This window comes from Trachymyrmex septentrionalis, unplaced genomic scaffold, assembly GCF_001594115.1.
Source record: "Trachymyrmex septentrionalis isolate Tsep2-gDNA-1 unplaced genomic scaffold, Tsep1.0 scaffold38, whole genome shotgun sequence".
NCBI classification, from domain to species: domain Eukaryota; kingdom Metazoa; phylum Arthropoda; class Insecta; order Hymenoptera; family Formicidae; genus Trachymyrmex; species Trachymyrmex septentrionalis.
The window spans coordinates 176154-187641 of record NW_017305547.1 but is presented as its reverse complement, the minus strand read 5'-3'; the positions used below and the strand labels follow the sequence as shown (position 1 = coordinate 187641).

The following is an 11488-nucleotide window of genomic DNA, read 5'->3' as shown; positions in this document are numbered from 1 at the left end:
ATATATATACATATATATATATACACATAAAAGTACACATACACACACATATGCGAAAAATGAGGAAAGTTTAATTACTCGGAATTGCCGCAATGAACGCTCGTTTCTCGATTGATGGAATAGTCATTCACGCGTGTAAAACCATTCATTACCTATGTGCGCAAATATAGCGGCAATGTCAGTCGGTTCATCGCGGTGTTATCTCGAGGTCACGCAACGTGCGCAAACTAACGAGCACGTTAGTGCAGCACGTCGATTCCTCTTGAACTCTTTCCTCTAGAACCTGGAAAATTACATTGTGGCGTAACAACGATACACATAATTACACGTCACTCTCTGTAAATCGCGATACACATTTGCAGATAGATTGGAAAGGGCATATCTTACTCGTATCATAATTTACGCTTTTCATAAAACAATTTTACTCGAATCACGTTTGTATGTCCTTATAATTCAATTATAAACCTAAGAACGCAGAAACGTTCCACTCTTGACCTTGCGACTACGTCTTAGAATATTGCGAGTCTCTCTATTTTACTTATAGTATGTACTTGCATAGCGATAAGTTTTTTCACGCGCGGAAAATTTTAATAAAACGGGCATGATTTCTCATCAGGAAAATTGAACGAAACGTCGAGTAAAAAATATACTTTTTTAGATCTGTAGAAAAGTTACGTGAAATTTTATTAATTCGTCACCGCTCGGCTCCTCGAACGATCGGTTAACGACCGTGTCGAAGGAGTTCGACAGAGATGTAGCTCGCGTGGAAAGTCGCGGAGACGCCGAGACTTTCCCGGGGGAGCGAGACGTGCGACGCGTTCGTACAGAGGATCGTATGAGCGGCGAAGTTTACCCTCGGCCTGTCACGAGCGGCTCCAGCCACGTTCCTCGGAGCCGGAGATAAAGTCTCGCGCGGAGAGCGATTCGTATAAAAGAAGAAAAGCAAAGGTCACGTTTGACTTAACAATCGTATCATATTGTAGAATTATCAAAAGCTTACTTATTATATATTTGTTACTTATAATATATCAATCTTATAACCCATTTATAACCCAAGCAGAACAAGTCACGATAACGTCAAAATGATTATTAAAATGACGATTAAAATGAATCGTGGAAATGATTGAAAAATGACTTTTAACGATCATTTTTCGAATCATTTTGATATCACAATGACTTCTGCTTGGATAATTACTTATAATGCTCATTATATATGCTTATTTGACGACAGACAATCAGAACAAGAATAGTGATGAAAATGGTCAGTAATAGGAAAGTTGTCGGCGTTTGGCGCTGAAATAAAAGGATCGCGCTATACATCTAGATCTCCTATTGCTCTCCCCGCGCTCTCCTAACGCGTCTCACGTTCGCGATACACGCCGTTCGCGTAAGTCGCGGTAGCGCACCGCGGGACCGATACGCGCGCGTCCGTCCGCGTAGGTCTCCCCGTCGTCGCCGCGCGGTGTTGGTGCACCCGACCCGTGGCACCGATGTAGGTGTGTTACGGCGTCGTAGGTGTATGCCACATCGCGGTTTGGCGCGGCCGCCGCGGCACTGTTCTTGGCACAGTTTCTGGTCATCTCCTATTGCGAGCGGAACGCGCGCGCGTGCTGCTGGACCTGCGTGCGATCTTTTACCGCGTCTCTCGCCTCGCCGCGCCACGTCGCATCACGTCACGTCACGTTCCGCGGTCTCGTTCGTGTGCAGCATCCGCGTACGTTTTCCCGTGTCGGCACGCAGACCGGTGCACCTGCGCGATCGATCCCGAGGGAAAAGAGAGAAGATCCCGCGCTCTCCGACGAAAAGTGAGTACGCGAACGATCGCGAATCGCCGATACCTTCCGCCCGCGCGGAATCTTACGATGACATTTAGCACGCCGGATCACTATTATTGTATTGTTATCGGCGGATTAAAGTGCTTGATGCGCAATATTATAATAAGACCAACGTTTTTTTTTTTTTTTTTTTTCGAATTGAATCGGTCGATCAAATGTTAAATTGTCGGTGATAAAAGGTAACGGAATGTAAACGGTGATGCGTAAACAAGGAGGCTTGGATAGTGATGTAACCGATCATTCAGAGAGCGTTTTACAGTGCTGTAATAGCTCGATCGTGACAATCGCATCCGTGCAGAATTTAATTTTTGCTCTTACCCGTTCGATCGCTATTTCTAAATCATTCTAAATTATTGATTTGACGGAGCTATCATTAATGACTATTATTATTATTATTATATTCTAATTAATAAAAACAATTATATATATTTAAATATGTAATATTTATATATGTATAGATATTTTATGTATATTTATGAATGTATGTAGTACGAAAAAATACTTCGACAAACTCCGAAGAGAAGTTTCGCAAAAATTATAAAGCACAAGAAATTGCGTTTATGTGTGCGAGGTAAAGGAAGGTCGCACGTTAATCGTGACTGAGGTATAAAAATAAAATATGTGCAATTTCGCATAGCAAAATCTTTAGATGTGCTTCGTAAATACGCGTGACTTGGAAAGGCCACGTCTTACTCGTATCGTAATTTACGCTTTTCATAGAGCAATTGTGACTTGTCACAACGATGTATGTATTTTTGTATGCACAACTACTTACAAATCACTTAATTGACGCTGGCCTTTCTCGTATTCATATGAAACACTCGAGACGACTTTTGCGTGTGTTTTGCGGAATCGCGATGGCTTATCAATATCATTAGCAGGAGGTCTTCTAAGATTCGTGATAAATTCGATAAGATTTGCAAAATCAATCTACTGTTCGCGCGTACGAATGCGCAGCAGCATCCTCGATCGCAAACGATCAAGTGCTTTCCATTTGATGACACAAATCGACACAAATAGACACAAGTGTCATTCTGTCTCTATCACTCTCTGAATGTCAAAAAGGATAGAACGATGCTTGTGTCAAATGGAAAACACTCATTATTAGTAGACATCGGATTTTTATGCAGATATTTTTTGCAGACATGCACAAAGTATACAAATTTGTACAAATATGCACAATGTGCACAAATAAATATGTATTTTCAGAATGCTTTTTTTATTAAGATAAATTTCTATTTTGATGTTAATTTTCCAAGCTGCTTTCTAAAAAAATATGAAATTCCATAAGAATTCGATGTCTAATTCTTGGTTATAACGATAAGTATAATAACTTATAATATAAATTTTTTTAATTTTATAAAGAACAGTTTTGCTTAAACATCTATAAAGTGAGTCAGATACAGATATAAAAATAATTTTATTAGACTGTCGAAATAATTTATATAGCTGCTAGAATGTCGAAACTTTTGCTTATTATGCTTGAGTCTCCTACATAAGATATTGCAAAATCAATTTGTTTCTTCTTTTACTTTTTCTTTAATGAGAACTATCGATCAGTCTTCAAAGCGGCCTAACTTTAATGGTCGAGTATCGATCTTCTCTATTCTTTACTTCTCTTGACATACCGCACCCTTTCTTCTTACATTAATTGACTATCGGAACGCACGCGAAATATCTCGACAAAGAGCCCTTCCTTTCCCTTTCCTTCCTAATTAATCATCGTATCTGGGTCAAGAAAACCCATATTGGCCGATTTAGCGGACCGATCGAATAGTATCGTATATTTTTAAACGGTGTTTTTTTGCGCTTACTCATCACCTAAATTTAACGTCAATCGCACGCATGTAACGCGCCAATCGTATTCGCGTCGATTGCGACAATGTCTTCCGCAAGAATTCTTTTTTTTTTTTCATTATCTTTGTTGCGTAATATTCGTAAGTGTGTATTCATGATAAACGTTCGACCGTCACCGTATGCATCGCACTTGAAAATGCAAACTAATGCCTACACCGGAATCATTAGATATTTTACACCTACTCTCTAAAACTTTTAAAGTGAATTGTCACTTTGAAGAATAAAATTTCGTTTTTAAAAATTGAAAATTAACTCATTCTTTTTCAAGATCAGCTCAATTTTCACTCTTTAGAGCGTAATTCCACTCCAAAAAATTTAGAAAGAACCAATATGTAATACGTAAATTTTTAGAAAATAACATAAGATTTGTAAACCACAAAATTTAAACGCGTGTATCAAAACTGAAATTAATCGACTTTATTCGGAATATAAAAATCCGTCATTATTAATAAGTTTACGCAAGTGTAGGTACATGAATTCATTATTGATTTATAATTTTTAATCTTTAGAGTGAGATTTCACTCCAAAAGATTTAGAGAGAACCAATATGTAATACGTTAATTTTTAAAATAAAATACGATTTACAAATCACAAAATGTTTTTTAAACAGCGTTTATCAAAGCTGAAATTAATCGACACTTCATTCGGAATAGTAATATGTTATTATTCATTAATAAATTTACGCAAGCGTACATAAATCCATTATTAGTTCATAATTTAACATCGATGTTTATATTTTCTATTTTTATAATTGATACTTCTTATGATACTTAATAATCAATGCCTTCGGAAACGGTTGCGCAAAAAAATGCGTAATACTACTCGTTTATCGCGATGACTTGAAACAGACTGGTATAATACCGACATTTAAAACGCTCGTTTCTTTTTAGGAAAATGATCTCTGAGCTTCACAGTGATCTCTTGTGTAGTGACGCAATCTCTTTTTGCGCAAGCCGGATAGAATCGCGCGTTTCAGCGGCGCATAGTGCACTCTTCCGGGATGCACCTTCAAGCAGCAATCTTGTCTATTAACAGGGGCAACTTGCGTTACGAGAATTACAATTGTAATTTTAGAAGTTTTCATCATACAAAGTGATTTATTATCATGCTTTATCATTTTTATAATTACTTCTCTGTTAGATTGCAGCTTCTTTTCACGAAAAGAACGATTTTTAAATTGAAATTTTTTTTAAAAGTGGCTTACCAATACAAAATATATAATAAATAAAAGGGAGCATTCAGCCACAACACTAGATTTCTTAAGCGAAAGTCATATATTTAAAATTATAATAACGTAGACGTTTCAGTCAAGATTTGACCATCATCAGTACATACAAAAATAAAGATGTCAAAATTAAAAACATTTTAGTCAGTAATTGTTCTTACAAAAAGTTCCAATTCTTGTTGCTTAATTTTATACTATTAACTTCGAATTGCACTTGCGAGGCTTGCGTCAAAAAATACGTGAATCTGGAAATTACGTACTTGCCACACGGAGTCTCATAATTTACTTCTCGTAATAAAGAATCTTAATAGAAAATAATTCATTAGCGATTAAGTAATATTCAAGTTTTGTCAAATTATTCTGTTATCGCGTATCATAAGCAAATTGAAAAGCAGTTTCCAATCTTCTCTGACTAGCGTTTATTGTTTAATTTTATGTTTTAATTTTATGTATTTTGATACTTTATAATTACTTTTAGACCTGGTCTAATTTATATGTTTCAATGTTTTCTGCATGTATATCTTCTCTAATAAAATGTCGAAGGTCCAGTAGCAATACACTCGTCATCGCTGATTATAACGTCTCTGAAGTGAGAAAATTCATGTAAAATTTATGCATTCCTGTGCGAACTATTCGTCAACAAAATTCGAAACCGGTTATAGCTCGACAAAATGCGCTAGAAATTCTTCGTTGACTAGCCCGACACCGTATAGAACAATTCTCGTCGGTAATTAACCGTGTCATTTAATTGTTCCATATTTTCCATTTAACGTCCATGAAACTGACAGTGAGTTCCGCAAGTCTTCACGCTGTTTAGTAAATTTACTTTGGACCTTCAACGATCATCTTACAAAACACACAAGAAACATTCTGCAATTTTTCTTCCTTCTGTCGTCACGAATCGAGATAGCTGAGATAGATATCGAGGCCTCTTAATGTCTGATGCTTTTTTCAAGCCACGCTTTCGAGTGTCGGTCAAGTACAGCCGTCAATTTACCATGAACTACCAAGGTAATCTTAATCAGCCGGTCATCATTCGACGGTGATGGCTTTTTTCGCGAAGTAAATGGCGTAGGATCGTGCAGAGACACGTTTCCTTATGAGGATCAGAAGACCTCGACTTAGTCGGCGAATGTACAGCCGCGGTCGCGATTTTATAGCGATCTTGTTCCTCAGTCCTCGAGCCGACCTCAGATCGGAGACAGGCTCAAAGAAATATTGGTCTGAGCAAAACACGCCTACCTTCGTCTGTTGCTATTCGCTTGGACAAAAATGGAAAACGAACTCCGTTTTTTATGCGGTGTATACACCGTTAAATATCAAAGGAGCAATGGTATTCCAATCCCTTGAGTTAAATAATATTTTATTGTTTTTATTATAATTTCTATATGTCAAAATGTAAATCAATCCAATCTATTTCAGTGCTTAGTTTCAAAGTAAACATCGTCCATATTATTAACGTACACATTTAAATAAATAATAAACTGAATTTGAATCAAACTGAATATATTTTCTTGAATTAAAGGATGCTTCATTTCCAAGTAAGAAATGCAGATGATACAGTGAATTATTACATCTTTATTATTTGCCAATGTTAAACAGAGATAAAATGATCACTGTGTGTTACACTATACCTCTTGCTGGAAAGCAAGAATGAATAGAGACGCTGAATCAGAATCTGACCACAGGCGATTTTGTCAAAATCCTTCAGAGAGAATCCTACACAATGTATAATAACATAGTGATCAATTCTCTATTTAATATTGGCAAACAATAAGGATATAATGATTCACTGTGTTACATCATGTTACACTCTATCTTTTGCTGAAAAGCAAAATTGTTTAACTCTATTATTTTATTTAATGACGTATTTAAATTAATGACGTATTGAAGGAGCAGTAGCGACCTGTAAACATAAAAGTAATTCAAATTATATATAATGTGACATTATGAATTTAACAGTGTACGATGACTTTAAAAATAATCGTAGAAAAATCGTGAAGTATTTAAAATTTTAAACGTATAACATAATTACGTGTCATGTCTTTTTACTATCCGCAGTATCCGATGTATCTATTTCCCGCTACCGGATATCGAATCCCTGAGTGTTGGAGAAATAATAATAAACGCCGGAAGGAAGGTCAGCGACGACGAATACACGACTCGTTTAAGTGTCTAAAATAGAAGCGAGCGCGCGGCACATGCCAATGACCCAAATTTCCCTTATTCTCGACATAACACGAATTAACTTCTCGCGCGCGATGTTGCGATACGTCGCGGCGAGAATGGATCACGTTGTCGCATCATCGCCCAATATTCCGTAATCTACTGCGTCATTATCCGCAATTGGTGGGTGAGGTGCAGGTGTGGCAAATTTATGATAGGATTATGCAAAGCATAGTCTGATCTATTTTGATCAACATAATATCTTGAAAAAAGTCGAGTTTAGAAACGCAGTTTTTCTATATCCCTTATTTCATATTTTCAAAAATTGACGACTAAAGAACGCTAACTCAAGGAACACATAAAAGTCAACAAAAAATCAAAATGATTTTATTTTGATTTCATTTTATCTTGATATCAATAAACAGTCAAATGCTGTTTCCAACCAGAAATCATTTTGACTCTTATGGTTTTGACTTCAAAATAAAGTCGACTTGATGTGTCCCTTGGAAACTTATTTTTCTTAGTTTTTGTTAGCAAATACTTTTAGCAATTTATCGTCTATTATAATACGTTAATGTTTATCAGATTTGATAAAAGATAGAAAAAGAAAGGATTATAATTAATATTCAATATTAGAAAAAAAGTATTGCAGAAACTTACATGTAACAAAATTATATTTGTGATGATGAATAATACATATTTGTTATCTATTTAAATATTTTATAAATAGTAATAATAATATTACTAAATAGTAATATTTAATTCGATAAAATAATGGAACTGTTACTCTTTATTTTAGAATGCAGTTGACGACCTGTTGCAGATGTTGTTCCCTGAAAACGGGAACAATTTTCAGTGGAGTATGTGGCATAGTAAGTACACCATTTCTATATTTCCACAACTCGCACGTGATTCAATTATTACGTAAATCGATTTCGTCCTGTAAACCAGGTACTAGCTGTGCTTTTCCTGATCCTGATCTTCACGGCGAACGTAGAATGGAAAACGATAATCATCGACATTTTAGACAAGACAGCCGTAAAGATCATCTTCGCCATCAACCTCTGTATGACCATCCTCATCTCTACGTTACTCATAATCGGCGCTTTAAGGGTAAAGAAATATTGACAGTACATCTATATACAATAAAATATTGCAGACATAAAGTTACTAAATGTTTAGAATTTTTTAATCTAAAATGTTTGCGTAAATAGTATCGTGATTCTTCAGAAAATTTATAAAATTTATTATTCTCGACTATAAAATTTAATACTAAATATATAAAAATATATAAAAATTAATAATTTTACACATTATATATATCATATAATGTATATAAATCGAAAAACATATTATGCATATTGTTCTTAATTTATTTATTATCTGATATTACTTTATATAAATAATTTTAATGATAATCGGTTTGGATTCACAGAAAAATACATTTATGATGCTTCCATGGGTGGTTCTGGGCCTTATGCTGGCCGTCGCCTTTCTTGTGAGCGTCCTTTACACTGCAATTATGTTCTTAGTAAACGGCGAAGTTCTTAACGGCGTTCTTTGGCTCATATTCGGCCCAATTGCCGTCGGTGAGTCAGTTGCGCTTTAAATACCATCGCGAATCTTCAATAAAATTCTGGTTACTCAGAAAAAAAATATTTTAAAGAAGGCAATTTCTTTTTTGTTCATCATTACGAATCGAAGAAATAGTTAAAAATCTTAAAGAAATCATAATTGAAGTCACAACCACGGAACTATCTATGAAAAACACAATCTTCAGTCAGAAGATAAACTGACTTCTATGGCCAGCCTGACCATAGAAATCTGATGGAAGTCTAACCATAGAAGTCTGTGGTCATAATACTGTTGACAATCTAAAATTAACTAACCTTTTTATCAAAGAAATTAATAGACATTGAGAGTACGTTTGTGCAATTAGGGCAACTTATAATAGTGTTTTAACCTTTTGCAGTAATATACACGTACATGTGGCTGGTGGTGTACAGCTATTTCCAGCAATTGAAGATCGAGAAGATGAGCAAAAGAATAGGTCCTTATGGAAAGCCGTACAATTACCGACGAGCATGAGGGCAAGATTGAATGTGTAGATACGCGATTGCAGAGGCCCGTCAGCGAAGGCGATCATGGCTGGAGAACGGCATGACGACCGCAGCAACCGCTACCGCTCATATAAACATTTACAAACTCGTCGACTCACGACACGTTGTTTAGAATCGGTTGCAAGTTGCAGCGGTTTATATCGTTTTCGCCAATAATAAGTATCTTTGCACGGAGAGAACGATTTTGCTGAAGTATCTAAAAATTTAGATAGATTACATGTGAAAATAATTTGTTTTATGATTAATGATTCAAATGTTTATGTAGACAATTCAAATATGATGAGCAATGCTGCAAAAAATTTTGACGTTGTAATCAGTTTGAATATTTTATACACTAAAAGAGAGCAATTTTGCTGAAGAATCTAAAAATTTGACTAGATACAAATCTGAAAATAATTTTGCAGGAATCTTAAGCATATAATGAGCAATACTGCAAAATGTTTTGATATTTTAGCAACCAGTTTTGTCGTCCTACCTAATCGTTTTGATGAGCCAGCAAAATTATTTTTCAGATCTATATCTAGCTAAATTTTTAGATTTTTCAACAGAATTGCTCTTTCAGTGTATAATTATTTTTGCAATCAAATAAAATTATTTTCAGATTTAACTAAATTTTTAGAAACTTTAGCGAAACTATTCTTTCCGTGTGATTCGCTGAATGACGTCAGATTAAAGTCAATTTTTCTTACAGTCATTTATCTAACGGGAATAATTTTTGTAAATCTGTATAAGCGGCGTTATAAAGATATTCTCGTCATAGTTTGCACCAAAGCACGATATATTTCGATTTACATGACCGGATGCTTCGCAAAAAGTATCCCTGCGTAAAATAAGCATAAGCTAAGACATTTTTACATTAGATCTTATTTATTATATAACTATCATTATTTTATTTATAACGATCGAATAAATACTCCCATAATATTAAAGAATTCTGCTTTCGAATAACTAAACTGTTAAATATTCTAAGTGCAATTATTAATCAGAAATTAGCAAAGAATCAAAGAACATGCTTTTTATACGCTGTTAATTAAATATCAAGTAACATTAATTAAGAGATTATTAATTTAATAGTCTAAATTTAAAACGGAGTAGAAATAGAAAATTAACGAAGCAAGAAGCTATAGATAAATTGATTTATACTATTGTATTATAAGATAGTTTACCAAATATTTTTATGAGACGAATTTTCGTCAAAAAATTAAACACTGCCTTTCTCAGATCATTAAGACGCAATAACGATAAGATAGAATTCATTAGTGGATTGGTGAGACAATTAATTCGTATCCTTAGTTAATTTTTTTAATTTGTGGAAGAAGAAGAAACAGAAGTGTGTCACAAACAAGTTTTCACATTAATACCATTAGAAAAGCAGACTCTCTTATTTTAACTATTTATTCTGATTTTTCCCTTCCGTAGAACGTGTGCCATTGTATCTTTTTCAATCTTAATAAATATTATTTATTATTTAAGAACAAATTAGTTTTTTTCAATACCGGCTATTAAAATTCTAAAAGTTACTATACCTTTCTAATAAAATAAATTCTTTTATAAAATATACATATATATATACACACGTATATATATATGTGTATATATATATATATATATAAAAGAGAAGATATTTTTTCTTGTAAAAAATTATAAAATTGTAATTATAAAGAACTTCAACAAAAAAATCAGATCTGCAAAACATTTTAGAAAGAAACATCAGATATAAAAGCGCTCCATGTAAATAACAGAAGTTTAAGGCTGACTAAGAGCATTTTCTATATTTTCCCGAATAAATACGGCAAGACTCGCGGCAGCAAGACTTGTCGTATGATTGTCACATCCAAAGTCGGTTATCGACGATGATCGCCGAGTGATTTGGTGTTCGTTAGAAAATCTGAAACATTTAACATAACATTCATTTACGGTATTTTTCTTACAAAATAGTTAGTAAATACTTGTAGAATCTTTAACATGATTACATTAAATACACGTATAATGCATTCTAATTGGCTGAGGTCAACATATTTATATATTATTGCGTTATTATACGTTCTATATTAATTTTTAACTGTAATAATTGCGACGTAATGAAATATTGTAATTGCATAATTAGAATATGTATCTCTATAAAATAAATTTTCTAATATATAGACAATTACTCGATTACACCAAAGCAGCCACTCCAATGAGGCCAACTCAGTATTATATCTTCATAATGTTTATCGACGAATTCATAGTAACCCTCCATGCCGCATAGAACAACTAAAAAGATAAAAAAAGGTACGCAATTT

The 11488-nt window shown here is 34.2% G+C and overlaps 2 protein-coding genes across 3 annotated transcripts in view; one reads left to right on the top strand and one right to left on the bottom strand.

Annotated features, from left to right (window-relative positions):
* The first annotated feature begins 1523 nt into the window (after positions 1–1523).
* LOC108750915 lies at positions 1524–9542 on the top strand. Its single transcript, XM_018490781.1, has 5 exons — positions 1524–1805; positions 7883–7955; positions 8035–8196; positions 8519–8672; positions 9056–9542. Exons 2-5 carry the CDS (start codon positions 7884–7886, stop codon positions 9169–9171), a joined length of 504 nt encoding a protein of 167 aa, XP_018346283.1. The 5' UTR covers positions 1524–1805; position 7883; the 3' UTR covers positions 9172–9542.
* Positions 9543–10858: 1316 nt separating this feature from the next.
* The window catches only part of LOC108750886 (UPF0764 protein C16orf89 homolog), a 4105-nt gene continuing 3475 nt past the window's right edge, over positions 10859–11488 (bottom strand). For both annotated transcript variants that reach the window (XM_018490719.1, XM_018490718.1), the window contains 2 exons: positions 11357–11459; positions 10859–11091 (listed from right to left, as the gene is read on the bottom strand). In XM_018490719.1, coding sequence (XP_018346221.1) covers positions 10950–11091; positions 11357–11459 — 245 coding nt within the window. In that variant the 3' untranslated portion in view covers positions 10859–10949. The remainder of the gene's footprint in view (positions 11092–11356; positions 11460–11488) is intronic.